Source organism: Bos indicus x Bos taurus, chromosome 2 (genome assembly GCF_003369695.1).
Source record: "Bos indicus x Bos taurus breed Angus x Brahman F1 hybrid chromosome 2, Bos_hybrid_MaternalHap_v2.0, whole genome shotgun sequence".
Lineage (NCBI taxonomy): Eukaryota > Metazoa > Chordata > Mammalia > Artiodactyla > Bovidae > Bos > Bos indicus x Bos taurus.
In genome coordinates, this window is record NC_040077.1 from 124,930,156 (window position 1) to 124,952,610 (window position 22,455).

The window sequence follows — 22,455 nt, forward strand, 5'->3', positions numbered from 1 at the left end:
GTGACTGAACAACAAGTCACACTTCTAGTGCTGTGCTGAGACTTCAGCAATGAATAAGAGTGAAAAAAGACCCCTGAGGAGCTTACTTTTCAGTGACAGACAATAAATAAACAAGGTCATTTCAGACTGCGATAGTGACCCTGGAGGAAAGATAAGGTAGGGGAAGGAAATGCAGGAGCTGCTTCAGACAGGAAGAAGGGGTCATGGGTGCGGGTGGGGGAAGGGGCTGTATGAATCTTTCAGAGGTGTTATTTCACCGAGAGAAACAGAAGAAACCATTCTTGGGAGGTTCGGAGAAGAGAGTTGGAGAGAGCAGGAATAGTATTTGTTTAGACCCTGAGGCAAGAAGGCTAGTTTTGTACAAGAAGCAGAAAGAAGAGAAGGATGGCTGTTCGTGAGGGTTGTTGCTGTTGCTCTGTTGCTAAGTCGTGTCCGACTCTACAAACCCCATGGATGCACACTCCTCTGTCCTCCACTATCTCCCAGAGTTCGGAAGTGGAAATTCGAGAGTAAGGGAGTTACATCTGAGAGTTAGGAAGGGAAGGCCAACAGGGCCTTGTAGACCATAGCAAAGAGCTTGGACCTTATTCCTAGGGGACTATGAAGACATTGGAGGGTTTTTATTAATAGTAGGTCCAGCACTCCAGTACTCTTGCCTGGAAAATCCCATGGACAGAGGAGCCTGGTAGGCTGCAGTCCATGGGGTCTCACAGAGTCGGACACGACTGAAGCAACTTAGCAGCAGCAGCGGCCAGCACTCTTTGCTCTGGGGAGGAGTTGGTGTGCTTTCTGATAGCTGTGTTATAGAGTTGCGTGGTGCATGTATGTTCAATCATGTCTGACTCTTCACAACCCGATGGGCCATAGCTCCCCAGGTTCCTCTGTCCATGGCATTCTCCAGGCAAGGATACTGGAGTGGTTGCCATTTCCTCCTCCAGGGGATCCTCCCAACCCAGGGATCGAACCTGAATCTCCTGCGTCTCCTTGCACTGGCAGGTGGATTCTTTACTACTGAGCCACCTGGGAAGCCCCACATTTTGGAGTTATGTGTAAATATATGCTTTAGGAAGAACTTCTCTGGGAGTACCACACTGGTTACTCATGGGCTCCCTCCTGGTGGAGTTGGTGGCTCAGCTTGTATGGTTTTGGATGAGCAAAAGCAAAGTAAATGAGCAATCTATCCTTTAAGCCAACAAACATTTATTGGGTGCCCTCAACATGCCAAATTCTCTTCTGGTGCTGGCATTTCTTCTGAAATACATCTGTGAACAAAACAGGAGCTCACATTCTGGTGAGAGGAGAATGGGGAGAGGAAGACTGAGGGGTGGGAGTAGAGATGTTAAACTAAATTCACTAGCAAATTGTTAGAATAACTGTTATTATAGAATAATTAAGTGAGGGAACTGGGCTAAGAAATTCAGGAAGGATGGTAATGTTTCAATTTTAAATACAGTGTCTGGGAAAGTTTTCATTTAGAGGGTGACATCTGAACAAAGATGTAAAGGTAGTGAAAGTGTGAATGATGCTGTTATCTGGAGGAAGAGCATTCTAGACAGAGGGATCAGCAAGCACAAAGACCCAGAGTGTATGTGCAGATTAGAGAAATAGCAAAGAGACCAGTGTGTCTTGAGAGGAGGGATAATGGAGAAAGTCAGAGATAAGGTTACTTGTACTGGGCAGTGTCAAATCTTGAGGGTCCTCTCAGCTTATATAAGGATTTTGGTTTTCATTTTAAAATAGGGATCCACTGGAGGAGGGACCTGGTATGATTAAGGCTTTAACAGAAGCCAACTGCTGCTGTGTTAATAGATCCTGGAAGGGCAAGGGTATAAAAACAGCAAATGGTCACACATTGACTGTAGCTCGTACCAACAGAGGCAGGAAATAGTCTGAATCTGGACAGATTTTTAAGACAAATTGTGTAGAATTTACAGATGAATTAGGTGTGCAGTGTGAGAGACAGGAGTCAAGGATCTCGGTAAATACATTCCTTAGTAAATTGCCATAGGAAAAGGAGATCAAAGAAGATACAGCCAAAAAACGTAGGAAAAAAGTAGTTCAAACATGCACGTAATAGTACTTGTAGTGCTTAATTCTTCCGGACTTTGTGTTATTTATGGAATTTTAAAAACTTTGTAATTTGCGATTTCTTTTCTCACATTAAACATTCATTTTTTATACCTAACATTGTTATTTGTAATTGTGGATTTCCCTAAAGAGGGAAATTGTGTTCTCTAAAGAGAGTCCTCCAATTGAATAAACTTCAGGCCCCAACAAAACCTGAAATCAACCATGCTCCTTGCCCATGATGGGTTAGTAATTTAAAGTTAACGAAACATGTAAAAATTGTTTCTGATAAAATTATTACATAAAATATTGCGCACAAAATAGAAATGAATTGTAACCTCAATACAATATTATGAATAAACTGATACTGGGAATAAAACCATCCCCTTGGTCTAGCCTCAAAAGTGTCTTCCAGCACTTCCCAGCCATTCCTCCTCCCACAATTTTTCTAAATCTACTAAATACATCCAATATTTCACGTTCGTTTTAGAGAGAGAGGGATTGCACGCATTTTAAAAGATCTTCTTGAAACCTGAGCGCTGTTTTTTTTTAAGCGGGCAGTTTGTGCCTCGGTGGTACCTTGGTCTGGGAGCTGCGTGAACCAACCAGCCTATCCACACACCAAGCGCCACCCAGACGCCGGGCGGGGCGTAACCAGGGGCGGGGTTCCCAGGACGGCCAGGTGGGCGGAATCTAGGCGTTTTCCCCGCCCCGCCCCCTGAGGCCTGACACATGCGCCCGAAAGCTTCTGGTGGAACGAGGTGTGGATTGTGTGATGACCCTGACCGCCAACTTCCGGTTCCTAGGGATGCGCATCCGGGTCACACTAACGCCGCCGTTTCCTCCAGCCGCTTGGTATTCCTGTGTGTTTGGACCAGTCCCCATGTCCTACTGTGGGGCCTCTGCAGCCTTTGGGTGAGTCTCCGCTGCGGACAGGGTCTGAGTGCAGCCGGTCGGGTAATGCCTGTAGAGGGACGGTCAAGACTTGTGTCCCGGTCCCTGTGGGTGGGGTTTCTCTTTGCTTGTCCCTTGTCCCTGCAGAGCCTCCTGAGCTCACTTGGTTCCTTTCTCCCACGCCGGCCTCGCCTCTTTCACCTCAGTTTCAGCCTGTGTCGTCGCTGCTCACTTCTCGCCTTGCTTTTTTCCCTCTGCCTCATCTGCCTTTTAAAAGCCTTGGTTTTCTTGCCTTTTGCTTCAGCCCTTCCCTAAGCCACTGCCTATCGGTTTTGCCCATATTCACTTTCGCACCTCTCCTCCCCGACCTGTGGTCTCAGGATCTTCCTATGTTTTCACCCATCAGGGCGGCCCACCTCCTCGTTGTGCTCACCCTGCTCCAACTACGAAACTGAGCCTCTCTCAAGGTTCCTGGGTCTGGTTCCCCAACTTTCTTCACCCTTGACGCCTAGCTCCTCCCGGGACGAGTAGGTGACATTTGTGTTTCGCTTGGGGTTCTCCCGCCTTTTCTTAGCTAGAGAAGGTCTTTGCCCAAGTCAGCATCTGGGCAGATTTACCCGGCCTGGGGCAAGTTTTCCTTAAGGCGCTAGGTTGGATTGAACTCTGGTAGCTTCCGTAGTTAGGAAACAACAAAGGCGTTCCCGGTTCTTCGCTGGAGCACAGTTTAGGGGGCTTCGCTAAAGCAGGCTAACAGGTGGCAAGCACGCGGAACTGCTGGCAGTGGGGCCTGTGTAATCTTGTTAATCGACAGGTCATCAGGACGTCCTGTCATTTTTGTGTTCTCTATCCCATGAGAATGGATATGTACAGCCGAGGCAAAAATGCGGATGTTTTGAGACGATCGGCTCTGTTTTCTGTACGAACTTTACTTATAGAACAGTTGCTGTGATGGAAGACAGAGTTTCTTGGGAGATTATTAGCCCGATTTATAAGTTTATTGCCAAAAATTTTAGTGTGCTCTTACTGAAAAATTTTATGCTTAAAGAATTCATTATAGTAATTTCAAAGTACCTTTTCTTTTGTTGAACTTAGCGTGCATATATCTTTGTCTGTTGTATATTGTCTCTTCATTTTACCATATTGACAAGTTTTCTGTTTTTCTTCTTGTTTCTTAATAAACCAGACATTACAGTATTTGATTACTTAGCCTGTTCTATTTTTTCTTTACTGTTTTCACCATAAACCATCTAATTTGCTAAACTGTTTCAGCCTTAGAACCATCTTTTTCTCATTTTTGAGGCTAAAGTTTCTTGTAAATTTCTTAAATGACTCTGTAGGCTCTTAGTCATCTCTGAATTGAAGGGTTGGTTTTAATAATAATTGTGTGGTGTTTTCCAAAAATTGTTATCTGAGGTATGTTTTGAGACAGAGTTGGATAATTTTTATTTTTGTCTTTCCAGTGTTTATGGTGTATGTCTCACACTTGATTGTAAATGTTTTGGTGTGATCAGTTTCTGTACTCATGTAAATTGTGCTCTCAAATTTAGTACTTCAGCAAGCAGAATAAATACAGCATTTAGCACCTGCTTTTCTTTTGACTAATAAGTTGTAGAAAAGTGTCCCTCATTATATGAGACATATGCAAGCATAGCATAGGCCTTGGCTTATTCCAAAATTGGGCTGATCCCTTAAGCTATTTTTAGCAAAAGACTTTGGAGCTTGGCCATATTAGTGCTAGAAGCCACAGAGAAGGACCCTTGTGGTTGGCTTGCAGGACTTTTTTAAATACTGAGGAAAGCTCTTTTGAAAGCTCCTTACTGCTACCTCCTCCGCAGCACCTAACACTGGAAAACTCTAGCTTCTGTTCAACCTGACCTCATCATTTCCCAGTCCTTAAAATCTAACCCCAATGAGTCTGGTCTGACATTTCTGTGTTTCCTTATCTCCAGGATGGTGGGCTCTTTTTTCTTTTGTACACACATATACCCATATTTGGATTGATGCAAGGCTGTCTTTCAACCTTTTTCATTTCTGAACTTTTTACATCTTCAGCATGTCTTGAGTTTAAAACCTTGATTGGGTACTGTAGTTTACAGCTGGAGGGGACCATAGAGTTCAAACTTACCCTTCATTTTACAAAATAAGGAAATTAGGGTTTATTGGTGATGTTTTTTCCAAGGTCATTTTTTGCAAAAGAAGTCCTCTTCAAGCAGCTAGAGAAATGGGTTTTAGTTCTATCAAAGCTGTAAGCTGGAGAGCACAATATTGTAGTTAGTGATTAATGTCAGTAAATTTATGTCTTAGGAATAAAAGTTTTGGGATAAGAAATCTACGATGTGGAATTTAAAATTCAAAGTGAAAGTTGCTCAGTTGTCTCCGACTTTTTGCGACCCCATGGTCTATAGAGTCCATGGAATTCTCCAGGCCAGAATACTGGAGTAGGTAGCCTTTCACTTCTCCAGGAGATCTTCCCAGCGCAGGGATTGAACCAGGTCTCCCACATCGCAGGTGGATTCTTTACCAGCTGAGCCACAAAATTGAAGACTTAAGTCATTTTTGCCTTCAAAGAGAGACTTCAGAAAGAAACTGTGTTGTATGGAAGTAGAGGTTGAAAAGTCTTAGGGAGTCTCTTTCTCTCTTTTCTCTAAAATCACTTTGGCTTATTATGATAGAAATTCTGCATGAAAGCCCTTACATGAAACGAACATCCTGTGGTCTCATTGGAGCAGTTGTGTTCACGGTCTTGTTCTTTGCACAGAATAGTGATAGACTTTCCATTTACTGAAAAGCCTGCCCCTCTTACCTGCCAAAGGAAAAAAATACCACTGGAGACGACTGACTGTGTGTGTTTTTAAAGTTGAGGAGCGGAATCACTGTTGGTTTTCCATAAAACTTTCTGCTTTAGTTTGGCAAAGTCCTAGTTTGTAAGCCTGTTCGCTTAATTTAAGATAACATTTCTGCATATTAGTTTTTTGCCTGCAGGGTTTTTCTGTTTGGATTTTGTTTGACTCTTTTTTGATTTTGATATTTTGTCATTTTACCGGTTACTGCACTTTGTTTTACATACTTTCATTTTTATCCTTGAATCCTAGGATATGTTTTAAGGAAAATACAGTTTTAAAAAATTTTAATTTTTACAATGTCCTGGTGATTTGTACCTTGCAGTGTGATGGTTCCTGTGATCTGCATAAGCCACCCCATGACTTCATTCTTTTTGTTTTGCTTACAGACAAAAGGCTCATAGATCATCTTTTTTGGTAGTTGTTTAAAAGATTTTTGTGTTCTGCATATAATAGCAAGATATTTTAACTTATGTGTGATTTAAATGGAGGAAGAACAAAAATAGTTCAACATAAAAATAGTTCAAAATGTATTTAAGGTTATTAGAAATAGTTCCCCCCCCACATTCATTTAATTGGTTTATACCAAGGGACCAAATTGTTCTATTTATAGTAAAGGGAAAAAATAGGTGGACTTTCTGTCTGCTGATTAACTTAATACAGGTTTATGTTCTTCCACAGAATATATGGCTTAAGCTATAAATTGTCTTATTGATATGTTTTATTTGCAGAGAACATAGCAAACAATGGAACAGCAGCAACATCATCATCTTGATATTTTTACTTGATCACATTAGCCCAAGTTCTAGAGCAACTAATTATTAAATGTAGAAATAATAAGGATATTTTCTCTATTATTTGTAATATATTAAAAAAGATATTTGAAATATGGGCTTCATCAAATTTATCTTTGCATCAAAGATACCCCTTTTAAATATGTGGTAGTGTTTTAACTCAGAAGAGGAATAGTAGTTCGTGCTGACCTATTGTAAGTTAACAGATCGGCCCAAGGCAGTCCGTGCTTAATATCTTAAAGATCTTGTTGCAGATTGTGTTGGATGCACTTTAACTTATTAGCTTGGTTAATATTTGTACTAGGTAGATAGGTTTTTGTTCACCCTGGAAAATAGTAACAATCTTTGTAAGACATTCAGCAAAAATGTTTGATACCTGCTGTATAGTACAGTTATATTACATATATAGGCAGTTCATCTGAAGTAGGTGACATTATACAAGGCTGACATTTACACTTAGATTCTGAATGTGCCTTTATTTGTATATATCTGAATTAAAATATAAGAGTAAACATAACTTATGGTGTAGAGGGGAAAAAAAATTAGAATCAAAATAAGCTTTAATCCATCTTAGGAAAGTGCAATTATTATTGCACTTATTAGTGCAATGGCATACGATTTTTTTTTAAGTATTTTTATTGATTTATTGGCTGTGCTGGGTCTTCGTTGCCGTGAGGACTTTTCTTTTTTTTTTTTTTTTTTTTATAAAGTTTTATTAAAGTATAAAGGAGATAGAGAAAGCTTCTGACATAGGCATCAGAAGGGGGCAGAAAGAGTACCCCGGACTTTTCTTCAGTTATGGTGAGCGGGGGCTACTGTCCAGTTGGAGTGCCTAAGCTTCTTATCACAGTGGCTGTCCTTGTTGAGGAGCACTGGCTCAAGGGCAGGCAAGCTGTAGTATTTGGGGCTCCCAGGCTCTAAAGCACAGGCTCAGTGGTTGTGGTGCATGGGCTTAGTTGCTCTACGGCACATGTTATCTTCCAGGACCAGGGATCCATCCCGTCTCCAGCATTGGCGGGCAGATTCTTTACCACTGAGCCACCAGGGAAGCCCCGGATTTTTTAAACTAGGTTTTATGATTTTTAATTTTCAAAATACTCAGTGATTTCACTATTTAAGGTTCTTGTATTAATCTTTATTACAGCTTAATATAAAGTCATGTTTTTTCTTTATACATATAATTAAGTAATTTTCATTTTGGAAACTTTTTCACAACTGAACTGTGAAAATCTGTATTAAAACAGTAATTTTTTTTTTTAAGCACATTTTATGTAGTACTTACTCTGTGCCAGAAATTACCAAACGGTTTACTTATAGTATTAACTCTTTTATCCTTACAACACTGTGAAGTAAGTACTATATTTATCTCCACTTACAAATGAGAAAACCAAGACACAGAAGTTACATAATTCACCCAAAGTAACACAGCTAGTTGGCAGGAGAGCTGGATTTGAATTTAGTTTTTGTAGCTCCAGAGTTCATGACCTTTTTGTACAAAGTTCCACTGGTTTAATGAGTTCTTCCTTCATAACAGTTAAAAAATCCAATTTTTCTGAAACACAGAAGAATACTGCTTTTGGTTGGAAACTTTACCTGGTCGTTTTATAAATGCTGGCTTAAGGTAAATTGCAAACCATTTACTACCTAGGTTTTTTAGATGACAAAAACCACAAATTGAAGCAAATCATTATCCGTATCCTTCCCTCTTAAAAAAGTACTATATGGAAGTTCATTACTTGTGAGGTGTTTGCAGAAAAGGGAGTTTAACAAAATGTATTTTCTGTTACTAAAATGTTTACCTCTTGACATTAATTTTTCACTTTCTCTGATTTGCAGAATATTAAATAAATTCATGTAATAGTCTTGAACTTTGAAATCTTACTGACCACAGTATGAACTTAACAACTTTGAAATATAAAACAGAAAACTAAAACTGAAATTTCTGACTTACCTCTAGTCTCATTTCCAGATTTGGAAATTTGTGCAAAATTAAGTGCACCCATCTGTTCAGGACTACAATATTTAGAGTAATACATTTAAATTAGTGTTTTTATTTTTACTTTAGAAAACTGTTTCATAAAACAGTTCCTTTTTTAATTGAAAATGCAAATAGTTATTTAGAATATTGTTAATCATATTACTACAACTTTTTTGTGTGCTTTTATTATTTCCAAATTTAAAAATTTTGTTGCCTCTCTAAGGGAAGGAGATGATTTAATATTAGTTGAGGTGCATCTGAATGCCAGAGCCTGAAACTTATATGTGATGAGAAGTTATTTTTCTGAGTATTTCAAATATAACTGAGAATCATGGGATCTGGTTAACAAAAAACTACATTGTTTCTGGTCAGAAGTGATGCTTGGTTACAGATACTGCTTATTTTAATTCTTATGTATTAATCCCCCTTATTAATTCAGACATGTTAATTAAGTATACTATTTTTCAATGGTGGCTTTTGTCTTGATTTTTTTTCCCTCTTTGTCAGAAAAGTATTATTAAGTGAAAAGTATAAGCATTGCTATGGTGACTGACTTACTGGTATTTAGAATGTTCTTTGATTTAAACGTTTGATTTTTATTTCAAAAGGGGCTTTCTTTTATATGTGGGTTTGATAATCAGTTTAGTTTCTAAAATTTCAATAATTTTCTTTCACCTGAAATTTAATAATGTAGCAATTACTGAATTTAGGAAAATTGGCAGTTTGTTGCTGTCAGTACTGTTACTATGGGAATAAATTAGAATGATTAACTCTTAGGTGAAATTGAACTTATTCTTTAGTTTCCATAGTAGTTGAAGAAGATTTAGGTCAGATTCACCTGTTCCTTTTTTTGAAAATAAGAGGGCATTTTAATTTAACACAATGATGTTAATTTTTTCCTACTAGATTGATGATATTTATGATAATCGCACTCTCTTTACTGACAGCATAATCCAAAATGTGTGTGTGATTTTCTTTTTTCTTGAAATATTTCAGAATTTAGAGAACAAAAGGCAAAAGGAGAAGTGGGCAGCAGAGGATTAGATGGTTAGATAGTATCACCCACTCAATGGACTTGAATTTGAGCAAACTCCAAGGAGGTGGTGAAGGAAAGGGGAGCCTGGCATGCTGCAGTCCATGGGGTTGCAAGAGTCAGACACGACTTAGAGACTGGACAACAACTTAGGATACAAAATAGCACACGTATATCTTATTAAAAAACATACCCTTGTAATTAACGTATTCACTGAATTTTTCGAATCTGTTTTTCCTTTTCACCAGTTCTTAACTTTGCTATAGGTTCAGTTCAGTTCAGTCGCTCAGTCTTGTCCGACTCTTTGCAAGCCCACGGACTGCAGCACGCCAGGCCTCCCTGACCATCCACACCTCCCGGAGTTTACTCAGACTGATGTCCATTGATTCAGTGATGCCATCCAACCATCTCATCCTCTGTTGTCCCCTTAGGAAGGAGTGATTAGATAACACTGAAAAATAAATGTTCTTGAGAGTGAGTTCTATAGCTTTTGCTTATCTGTCGTATTGGTGTGGTATTTAATAGCTAGACGAACTGAAACTATCTCATTTCTGTGTATCTCCTGTTAGTATATATTTAGCTCATTTCTGTGTATCTCCTGTTATATATTTATTCAGTGTTGGTACCTCTCATGCTGTGAAATTGTTGTTTATTTGGAATAATTATGATAAACTATTGATTATTACCCAGATGGTTTATTTTCCCCTTTTTGTTCATTTTCAGAGGCTTGCCTTAAAAAAAAAAAAAACTAATTTAGAGAATCATTAAAATTTTGAATGTTTTATCATGCGTAGCTTGAAGTGGATATTTTTCTCCTTTTTGACTAGTTTTTTTTTCCCTTAATCTTTGGGTAAAACGGCAAACTTTTTTGATCACAACCCACCATAAGATGCATTTTTCATTGTTATCCAGTACTTATACACATATATGTACATATTAATATTTAAAATTGAAAGAAGTTTCGTGAAACAATACTTATCTTTAATGTTGGTAATGCATTATAATGTTTAATTTAATTTTGTTTTAGTTTTGGTTGATTGCATTGGGCTTCCCTAGTGGCTCAGTGGTAAAGAATTTGCCTGCAGTGCAAGAGTCACAGGAGACACAGGTTCAATTCCTGGGTCGGGAAGATCCTCTGGAGAAGGAAATGGCAACCCACTCCAGTATTCTTGCCTGGAGAATCCCAAGGACAGAGGAATCTGTCAGGTTACCGTCCATGGGGTCGCAAGAGTCAGACAGAACTAAAACCACCACCAGTTGCATTTCACTCAAAACAAGCTATTAATAGCCACTAAATGGATATGATAATCTAATAATGAATTGAACCTACAGTTTGAAAAATTCTAGTGACTACTAGATTTTTTTACCAGTATAAAATTTTTTTGGAATTGAAGATGCTTGGATTTATTGGTTTTTTCACCAAAATGTATTTTGATTCTCTTAAGCTTTTAACTTAAATAATTGTGCAGAGCAGTTGATTGAAGGAGGCCTTGTTTACTGTTTCCGTCACCTCTGTCTTAGGCACATCATTTTTAAAAACTGCAGTAATATAGATTCATGAGGTTGACACTGCTTTGGTAGTATGTAGAGCTTCTATCATTAGAATCCTTTTTTAGTTTCCATCTAACAGTCAAAGTTTAGTTTGATTAAATTGCTTTTACAAACTTTACTTGTGCTCTTGGAAACTGGTCAGAAGGTTACAAAGGTGCTTTCTTCTGCCTTTTTCTGGCTCCCATCCAGTCTTTGGAAACCAAAACAGAGAACAGAGGAGCGAAGCAGTTTGCTCCTGTGTATGTAGTCATGTGAAAGCAACACGACTGGAAAGTCTTCAGGGTTTGTTATAGTGGATTTATTTATTATCCCTGTTCATTTCCTGTAATCATAAAGGGGAAATACAGTAGAGATAGCAACAGTTCCTAGCATATCACAGCTATTAGAATGAGGCAGGGTCAGCAGGCAGACTCTACTATTTTTACCATTATCGCCTCTTAGCTCATAATGAGCACTTACTATGTGCCAGGCACTATTTAAAGCACTTCACTTGTATTAACTCATATTTACTTAGGAGGCCTTGGGGAAGAACAAGAATGAGAAATGATAAAGAAGAAAACTGGCCTTCTTAGTATCTTCTCGTTATCTAACTTGTGAATTCTGGCTGTTTATGACTATAGCACAGCATAGCATACATTTTTAGCTTGATCAGCTTTTTAAAATCATTAGTCCTGTCTGTGGTGTTCTAAACTGAGGCACATAGCTGTGGTTTAAAACCTCAGGCTTTGAAGCTAGGCTGCCTGGGCTTGAATTCCAGGTTGATGAGTTACTGTCTGTGCTGCAGTTTTCTCATCTATTAAATGGTAATAATAATAAATAGTGCATATCTTAGAGACTTTTCAAGAGGATTAAATGAGTTGATATACATAAAGTACTTAGAACAGTGCCCAGCCCATAAAACAAATTACATAAATGTTAGCTATTAATAACACACAGTTGAATCTCCTGAAAGTGTTTGTGACCATGATGAGTTCATATCACTAAATAACAGGACATGTTTGACATTCAGTGTTCTCTTGCCCAGGAGCTTGACAACAGCTTTCCTTGAGGACTTGGAAGTTCTTGTGTGGTGTTGGAATCAAAGCCAATGACAAAGGTTATGAGCTGTAGACCCATTCTGTTGCCTCTCTTGCAGGAATCTCTTGTTACATGGACCTTTAATAATATTAATATTTTGCCCTTTGAAAAACTAAGAGAAACTAGTAATGAATTGACTTTCACCAAGACCAGTTTTCTGTCCTGAGTCTGTTAAAAAAAACTTTTTTCTTCAACACTTACATTATGCTAACTATGTGCCAGACACTGTTCTAAGAGTTTTACAGATACTAACTCCTTTGAACCCATGACAAGCTTTTGAGAAAGACACATTAGTATTTTTCCCATTTTACAGATGAAGTAAATGAGACTCAGGAAAGTTAAATAACTTGTCTAAGCTCCCACACCGCTCATCAGTGCCAGAACTGGGATTTGAAGATAATGGCACCCCACTCCAGTACTCTTGCCTGGAGAATCCCATGGACAGAGGAGCCTGGTGGGCTGCAGTCCATGGGGTTGCTAGGAGATGGACACGACTGAGCGACTTACTTTGACTTTTCACTTTCATGCATTGGAGTAGGAAATGGCAACCCACTCCAGTGTTCTTGCCTGGAGAATCCCATGGACAGAGGAGCCTGGTGGGCTGCTGTCTATGGAGTCGCACAGGGTCGGACACGACTGAAGTGACTTAGCAGCAGCAGCAGCAGCAGCAGTCAGACTCCATGGAGAAGGAAATGGCAACCCACTCCAGTATTCTTGCTTGGAGAATCCCGTGGACAGTGGAGCCTGGCAGGCCACATAGGTTCGCAGAGAGTCAGACACATTTGAAGTGACTAAGCAGGCACAGTCAGACTCCTGAGGTCATGCTCCAAGCTTGCCAAACCTGCCTCTTACAGAGGTGAATTATGTTGAAAAAGGTAAAATAACAAGTGTTAAAACTTACTTCACTACTCTTTACTCTCTACACTGAATGATTGGGTGATTATACACTGGAATTATGGTTGATGATGTTTGGTCTGATGGATTTTTGAAGGGGCAAATAAATTTGAAGTAAAATATTAATAAAAGATCTGAACCTAGATTTTATAGTTTTGACAGCTAAAGACTTATGTTTCAAAAGACTCAGTTCTGTTAATACAATGTGTAGTAAATTTTGTTTGAATACTGGAGAGCTGATTAATAGATGTGATGTGTAGATATATAGAATGCTATATAGGATTTTGAGTTTAGAAAATGGATAGTGTAAGGTATAAATTTTTCTATATACCTGGAAGCAACACATTTATAGAACATTCATGTTGGAGAATACCATGGGTCAGGTCAGAGCACCTATAGAAAAGTATATGATTCTCTTAGAAATGTTAACTTTAGATTAAGGGAGGGTAGAGATAAAGTGTTGGAGGCTGAGAATTCTGTGGAGTCTGGATCTCCACACATTAGAGAAACTCGTGCTTTGTGAATGACGTGACATGTTACTGAAAACTGAAGAGAGATTTGAAGAGGGTTGGAAGGAATGTAGTAGACCTGTGGGATTATTATTAAGGTCACTTTGACACTAATTCAGGTTGTCTCATCCCTTCTCAATACTTTCTACTGTGGTTTTGGAATTTTTCCTGTGGAATACTATCTCCCAATTTTATTGGAAGCTTGTGGGGAAAAGTTTGTGTTAATTTACAGACAACTTCAAAGGATGATTTTCCAAGAAGTAAGGTTAGAAATTGTGAAAACAGTTTTTCTTAGAGAATCTATTCCTGATAAAATATTTTTCCTAATAAGAATTTGGTACAGCCTAAATGTGTTTGTTTTTTTTTTTTTTTAATTCTTTCTCAGTAAGTTCTGATTAGCGTATTTAGTGTAAAAAAGTTACTGTAAATATTCCTTGGGCTGACAATACCATGATACATTAGTCAGTCATGCCTCCCAATAAAGTAGCCAGAAGAATTCACCAGCTTTACCACAGTCAGTTGACTGGGCTGTTTATTTACAGAAGGAGTTAACCAACGTGATGATGGCTTTTGTACGTCCACATCAAGTCCACAGGGAAGGTGTAGTTGTTTCCAGGTTTTTTGGCCACAGAAATGTGATTTGTGCTGATGCCTAAATTGTGAGAGCTGAAAGGCTGTCTTATGGTTACTTTAAAGGGAACCTTAAGGGCAGCTTAGTATAGGTCTGCTGGATATTTGTGTCTGCTTCAGCAGACTCCAGGGTACAGAGGACTCTTGAGTGGTTGTGTTAATGGGTAAGTTAGATAAGTATTTTTTATGAGGTAAGGCAATGGCACCCCACTCCAGTACTCTTGCCTGGAAAATCCCACGGAAGGAGGAGCCTGGTAGGCTGCAGTCCATGGGGTCGCTAAGAGTCAGACACGACTGAGTGACTTCACTTTCACTTTTCACTTTCATGCATTGGAGAAGGAAATGGCAACCCACTCCAGTGTTCTTGCCTGGAGAATCCCAGGGACGGGGGAGGCTGGTGGGTGCCGTCTATGGGGTCACACAGAGTCGGACATGACTGAAGCAACTTAGCAGCAGCAGCAGCAGTACTTGAGAAAGGTTGCCATCAGCTGGTGAGACTTTAGTGGATTTCTAATTGGATTGATAGGAGAAGAAATCATGCCATAAAGTATATGCAGAAGTTTCAGAAATACACCAGACTTCAAGTAAAAGAATATGGAGAATGGGAGGGGGCCTGGAGGTTCATCAGTTTCTTGGCTCTTACTCTTGATTTTGAGCATCTGGTGTTCGTCTCCTGGATAAAACCCAGAGAAATGCTTTCGAAACATATAAAACAATCTGCTCAGGGAGGGCTTACTTTATAGTCTCTCTTCTCCCCATGGCATTTGGCATATATAAATCAAAACACATCACTCTCTTGCTTGAAGCACCCATTACCTCCCCAAACTGCTCATCATGTGTTACAAGGCTCTGTGTCATCTCCCTGGTTGCCTGCTTCTCGGACTCATTTCCTGTCACCTATAATTTGCAAAAGTCAGCCTTTTTGCTATTTCTCAAAAGTGCTAGGTGTTACCCTGTTAGTTTCTTTACATTTGTTTCCTTCTGAAAGCCTTCCTGTACATCTTTTTATAGCTTTCTGCTTTGCATTATTCCCGGCTTTGCTTAAATGTTACCACTTCAGATAAATTATCACCTAATCTGAAATAGCTCCCCTGCAGTCATGCTCTATACTTTACTTTGTTTTATTTTCCAAAGAATTATTACTTTGTGAAATTATATTACCTTTTGCATTTGTTTTCTTCCTGTGAGAATACAAAATTCCTTGAGGCTGGGGACTTTGTGTTCATCACTGAATTCCCAGTATCTACAGTAGTGCCTGGCACTATAGTAGACACTCAATAATTATTTTATAAATGAATGAATGAATTTTGAGGTTAGAAAGAAGCAAGCACAGTCTGAAGCAACTATAGACTTCCACAACAAAAGCAGCAGAAGCAAAAAGCAAAGTGAGTAGCTAATTCCGGTGTTTCTTGCCCAGATAAAGCTATGATAGGTATTCTCTAGAGTAGAGTCCTGGCATGGGAGACCAGATATATCCGTGGTAATTTATGTGATATTCAGAAGAGGCAGAAATTCATATCCAGAAAGCAAGTGACCTGCAGACACTGCCTACCTGCCTCTTCCATAGTCACTAGAAGTCATTGTATATAACTAGAACCTGTGTATGATAATAGATGAACAAAGATTCTCGGCCACTCAGAAAAAAATGCTTAGTTGAAACTCCTAACTACAAATATGAACTAATAGTAACCTAGATGTATCAGCCACTTAAGGAAACTTAATACTGTGAAAGAGAGGTACCCAATGCATCCAGCACTAACGGAGATAGTGAACAGTGTGAATTTAGTATAATGTAATATAAATTAATATAAAACACTAAATTTAGTATAATGTAATACAGATTTTAAAGGTAAGAATTATTTCAGAGGAAATATAAAAGGAAATAAATATTGAAATTTTAAGAATCATAAAGGGTGAACAGCACATTAATAAGTGTAAAGATTGAGTGGAATTCAAATGCAGAGGATATCAACAATAATGGCAGAGTAAGAACCTCTGAAAATTCTCCATAAAAGCAATGAGGATACTGGCAAAAATAGTCAACGCTTTCAGGACTCTGAAAATTAACTACAGGCTTGCAGCAATCTGAATCTTTAGTCAAGAAAAATAGCTGAATCTCAGCAAAAGCAGTGAACTTTGTAGCATTTTAGCTTGCCTTGTGCCCATTCTCCTCTCTCTAGCTCCAGCCTTGGAAACCAACAGCCCACAGTCATGGTGAAAACTAGCATCCTGGAAGCCACTGGAAGGGGCAGAACAAGAATGGAGCTCCTTCAAAGCCCTGTTCCCAGAAAACATTATTATTTGACCTTCTAGTGGTTCCTTGAAAGACCTCATTTGCAAGACTGTATTTGACCTGAATGGGAACTCACCCTGTAAAAATAGCCTTTCCCCTCTCAAATTAGAGATAGTTATTGAACATCATGGATTCAGTACCAGAAAACAGATTCAACAGTACGTTAAAAATAATACTCTATAGTGCAAGAGGTTCATCTCTGAACTAAGTGCATTATGTGGTTCAATGTCCGAAATCTAGTAACATACTGTATTAATAGTAAAGAGAAAACCCATATGGTCATTTTTGTGGATGGCAGAAAATCACCAGTGTCACGCTTAGTAGTGGTATGCAAGATGTATTCTTATTAAGGTGAGGAAAAGAAAAGAATGCTCAACAGTTAGCAGTTACTTAATATTATAGTGGAGGTGTAAGAATATTATTAGGCAAGCAGAAGAAATAAAGAGGTTAATATTGGGGAAAGAGGAAGAACTATTTTTATGCAGATGGGGAAAATATATACATGAAACTCAAGAATCAACCATCTTATTATTCTCATTGTTAGAAACAATAAGAGACTTTGGTAACAGGGGAGATTACAAAATTAATGTGCCAATATTAACAACTTTCCTATATATAAAAAGTAACTTCTTTAGAAAATATAATGAAAAGTATAACAAAGCAAAAAGATAAAATGCCAGCACAAAGAAATGTAGAGGATCTGCTAAGAGACTAAAAAAAATATTAAGTAACTGGAAATACATACTCTGTTCTTAGATAGAACTCAGTATTGTAAACTCATCCTTAAATTAGACCTTCGTGGTCTAATGCAATTTAAATTACAATTTTTTTTTTTAAACAAAACTTTCATAATGTTATCCTGAAATTTGTTTGGTAAGCATATACTTTTCTTTTAGTGATTTAAGTTTAATTTGTATATCATCCTTTTTAAGTTGCTTTCAGAGAAGATTCCAGAGTTTGAGACTGCTGGCCTCTGTGGATTCGATTCCTTCATTTTAGAATAACCAGAAAATAATAGTCTCTGGGGAAATTATTTCAGTTAAGAGTCTTTATCCAGGAAAAGAGTAAATTCCTAAAATTTACTCTTGTTTACTTTGTTGCTTGAAGTTAACATTAACGGCTTTTACTGGTTCAATTAATGAAGCCTTTATATTTTTACTCTGTTTGATATATACATTTTAGTGTTTAGTTAAATGGCATTTTCAACACTGACATGAATTTTTGAAAGCAGGCAAAACACTCTAAGTAATTATGATTTCTTTCAGAATATGTCTTTAAATACCAGCATATTCTATCCTGTGTTCTACTTCAGTATTTTTCTTCTGGTTTCAGATATTCAATGAATATTTTATGTTGAGAAAGAATTCTAAGGCTGTTTCCAGGAAATACAAAAAAGGGAGTTCCAAAGAAAGAAATACATGCAAAAAACCTAAAAAGATATTTACTAAGTTATAAAAGTCACATTTTTCTAATGACAAAAATTTCTGATTATCTAGTATCATTCTGTATAATCTATTTATTAATTTTCTTGATACAGTGCTTAGCATAGTGTTACAAAATTTTAAATTAAATGTTTAGTAAATGCTTTTATGAAGAAGCATGCTACTCTCTGGGCTTCCCAGGTGGCGCAGTGGTAAAGAATCCACCTGCCAGTGCAAGAGATGGAAAAGATATGGGTTCAATCCCTGGGTTGGGAAGATCCCCTGGAGTAGCAAATGGCAACTGGCTCCAGTATTCTTGCCTGGAAAATTCCATGGATAGAGGAGCGGGCTACAGGTCATGGGGTTGTAGAGAGTCAGACATGACTGAGCAACTAAGCAGGCATGCACGCACGTACAAACCTTAAGACATCCAAATTGTATCCCTTTGTATCTGCTTTTGAGTCTTATTAAACTATTATTATAAGCTATAATCAGTGTAAAATCTTACCTTTTTTTTTTCACCTTTTAAATGGACCTGTATTGAAATAGGTTACAGCAAAATCCTTGGTGATCCCTTGGTTAAGACTCTACCCTTCCATTGCATGTGTGTTTGATTCCCAGTCAGGGAACTATTATAAGATACACCTGCCGCTTGGCACAGCTTAAAAAAAATTTACAATTTCGTTTAATACAGAATGTAGAATTACAGCTTAGGTAAATCTCTCCACATGTTGATTGTTTCTAATTTTTAATTTCTGTGAGCAAGAAACACTTAGTTTTTAAAATAAATTTAGCTTTTACCCCTGTATTTAATTTTGGGGGGGAAATCCAAGAAAAGTTAATCAGGCCACGGGCAATTTTATGACATCTTTTATACTCTAACCAGAGAACAGTCTGAAGATACATACAGTTTTACAACAAGGGCCTGAATATTTCTTTTCTTCTTATGTTTCAGATAACTTTAGGTTTTGTTGTTTAGATTATTTTTGTAGTTTAATATGTGTGAAGTGGTTTTTTTTTTCAATATTAAAATTTATTCAGTTAGTAGTGAGAATCTTTTTTCCCTGAGTGCCGACTTGATCTTTGTTGTTACCTAAGTTGTCTGTATCCTTTTGCCCCACATAGAAGATGGGTAAAATGGCAGCCCACTCCAGTGCTCTTGCCTGGAGAATCCCATGGACAGAGGAGCCTGGCAGGCTGCAGTCCATGGGGTCGCAAAGAGTCAGACACAACTGAGCGAGTTCACTTTCACTTTCTTTCAAATGTTGTAGACGTTAAGTTTTATCTGTCATAATTATTGCAGGTATTGCTTCCATTTGTTTATATCCTTTTACTCTTACAGTTGTTATTTTTCATTGTGTTAAAGTATGTTTTACAAAACCAGATCTATTGATTTGTTGCTTATGCTTTCTTTTATTGACCCAAATTTAATCTCTTTCTCACAGATGAGATAAATAGGCTATTCTGTTTTCTCCAGTATTATTTGAATGCTCAGTTCTTCATGTATTTAGAATTACTCATAATGTATGATGTGGATATGTTTTTCTCCACATTATCCTCAGTTTTTCTGACAATATTTAAATAAGGATTTTCTGCACTTTAAGCACTTTTGAAATTTGATCATTATTTTGGTCTTTCTAGTCTCGTGGATCTTCTTGTATTTTTTTTTAATTGTGGTAAGTATACATAACAAAATTAATAATTTTAACCATTTTCAGTATATCATTCCACAGCATTAAGTACATTTACAATGTTGCACAGCCATCCTTCACCACTATCCTCTACTATCCTTATTTGATATAGTTCTGCTTTAAGCTGAAACACGATTGCTATTAACCTCAGGTAGATTGTTTAAATTTCTGAATTCCACTTGTCCTGTGCCTAGGGGATATGAAGATATACCAATTGTGTTTTAAGATGGTTGTGGAGATAAAATTAAGACAACGAATGTAAAAATATGTAGTGGGTTTTACATGCTCGGTAATCAATAGGTCTCTTATCCTTCCCACTATAGTTGGTTTTCAAGACTGGTGTAGGACTGATCTTTCTTAACTGACTTTGTTATTCTCCTCCAAGGTACCCATCATTATTTTTGTCTAATTTCAGTAAGAAGTTTGTACATATTAGAATAAATCTTTGTTTATTTATTTGAAACATCCTGATAGATTGTATAGATTATGATACCCAAATTAGCATTTAGTATCATCCCACCGATACTTACTACTAAGTACTGTTCTGCAAGAGACCGTTGATATGTTTTCTTATGTTTTGAGCCATTTTCATTACATCTTTTCTGATTTTGCTTTATGAAGCCTCCTAGTTTATAAATTAGAATTTAATGAGATATCTTTAGGCTTTATCATGGTACTTTAGGTGTTAGGACACTTGTTTCTAAATTAATTGATAGATCCCCTTTAGAAGATTTCAGTTACTGTTGAATAATAGTACTTGAAGCAGTTTTCTTCAGGTCACATAGAAGAGGGTATTTCGCTATTTGTTTTCATTCTTCAATGTATATATGTAATTATATTTGAGGACAGCATGATAAACATTTGCCAGTTACCTACTTCTTGATAACTTCTTCAGGCTCCTGATGCTTATAACTATTATTGCTGAGATTTATTTAATTTTGGGAAGCAGGCTGTTCATTTTCCCCTGGGAAACTTCGATAGCCTTTTCTCCTCCAGGGGATCTTCCCGACCCAGGGGTCGAACCTGTGTCTCTTACGTCTCCTGAATTTGCAGGCAGGTTCTTTACCACTGGCACCACCTTTAGTTATAGTTTTTCCAGATTTCTGCCCATGAAGGCATGTGGATATAAACTCTCTCCAAAAATGGTGGTAAAAGGGTTTAATTAAAAGTCGATAGTAAGAATTGAAACTGGAAAATTATGAAAAGCTGTTACTGTCCAAATGCCTTGAAAGTACTTAAAACAAAAATGCACTCAGGATATGTTTTGTTTGGCTGTTTGAGTAAGTTGTAATTACATTCATTTACACTACGTTAAGAATCTGCTTTCCACTTTTAAGTCAAACCATTGTATATTATTGGATATTTTAATTCAGAAGATATTGGATATTTCAAAAGATGAGATGGTTGGATGGCATCACTGACTCAATGGACATGAGTTTGAGTAAGCTCCGGGAGTTGCTGATGGACAGGGAAGCCTGGCATGCTGCAGTCTTCCATGGGTTGGAAAGAGTCAGACACAACTGAGCGACTAAACTGAATTTAAAAAGATGAATCTCACTGAATGTAAAATAATGTCAGGTTATATTAATGGTTAAAAGAAACACCCCAAAACAAAAAGACAAAATATGCAGTTAAACTTCAGAGCGAGTACAGGAAAGCAAGAAAACTAAGATTTGTATGGTAATTCTGTACTTTTACTATTATCAAGTACTGGAACACCTTACAACACTTTCATTTGGTGGTTAGTAAGTGTGACTTTCTATTGTAAGCATGTGCCACTTGCTGAAAATGATGTAAGGTCTTAATATTAAAAGTTTTATTAGCACATTTATAAATGCTAGGAACATGATAAATACTTGTGTTCTTTTATTTAGTATAATTCAGATATTTAACAAATTATTGGAAAGAAGGAAGAATATTATATTGATGGAAAGTATCTTACATGGGGCTTCCCTGGTACTTCAGTTGGTAAAGAACCCGCCTGCAATGCAGGAGACCCCGGTTTGATTCCTGGGTCGGGAAGATCCCCTGGAGAAGGGATAGGCTACCTACTCCAGGATTCTTGGGCTTCCCTGGTGGCTCCAACAGTGAAGAATCCACCTGCAGTGTGGGAGATCTGGGTTCGATCCCTGGGTCAGGAAAATCCCCTGGAGGAGGGCATGGCAACCCACTCCAGTTTTCTTGCCTGGAGAATCCCATGGACAGAGGAGCCTGGCAGGCTATAGTCCATGGGGTCACAAAGAGTCGGACACTACTGAGCAACTAACCACAGCACATCTCAGTATCTTACATGCATGGTGTAATAGAATCACATATGTTATAGTCATTATTAATATATTTTATATACAAGTGTACCAGAGTGTATGTTTACAGACTTCAGATATATCACATGCCAGCAGAATCCCAGAAATTCTGCAGCACTAAGCCATATGCATCCTTTGTAGTTTGCTTTTTGTGTTAACTGTAAAATTATCAAAATTATTGGTGTTCATTGATTACTTGATCTTTAAAGTTTTTTAAAAATGTAAAAATTATCTATGATCCTTTTATTTTTCTCAGTTGAACAATGAAAAAGATAAAGGTAATTTTTAAGATGGAAACAACCAAGTGTACTTGTTTTCAAAGAAAAAAGTAGAGGTAGAAAGATTGTCTTCCAATTGTTCTTTTAACGAAAGTTTTCTTGCAACCTGCCATAGGATTTATCTCAAGAAAACTAGGAAGCTATTCCCTTTCTGTTGTAAAATCACTGTAGTATTACCATCTTTCTAAAAAACAAAATTCAA

General features: G+C 37.7%; 1 protein-coding gene across 5 annotated transcripts in view; it reads left to right on the forward strand.

Moving 5' to 3' along the window:
- The first annotated feature begins 2,800 nt into the window (after window positions 1-2,800).
- The window catches only part of EYA3 (EYA transcriptional coactivator and phosphatase 3), a 95,343-nt gene continuing 75,688 nt past the window's right edge, over window positions 2,801-22,455 (forward strand). The window contains exons 1-2 of one of the 5 annotated variants that reach the window (XM_027518953.1): window positions 2,857-2,982; window positions 3,368-3,488. Coding sequence is in view for 2 of the 5 variants with exons in the window: in XM_027518933.1 (XP_027374734.1) it covers window positions 15,568-15,652 (85 nt within the window). In the remaining 3 variants the exon portion in view is untranslated. Of the gene's footprint in view, window positions 2,983-3,367; window positions 3,489-15,528; window positions 15,653-22,455 lie in introns of those variants that run through there. The other 4 variants (XM_027518948.1, XM_027518961.1, XM_027518933.1 and 1 more) reach the window with 4 other exon arrangements.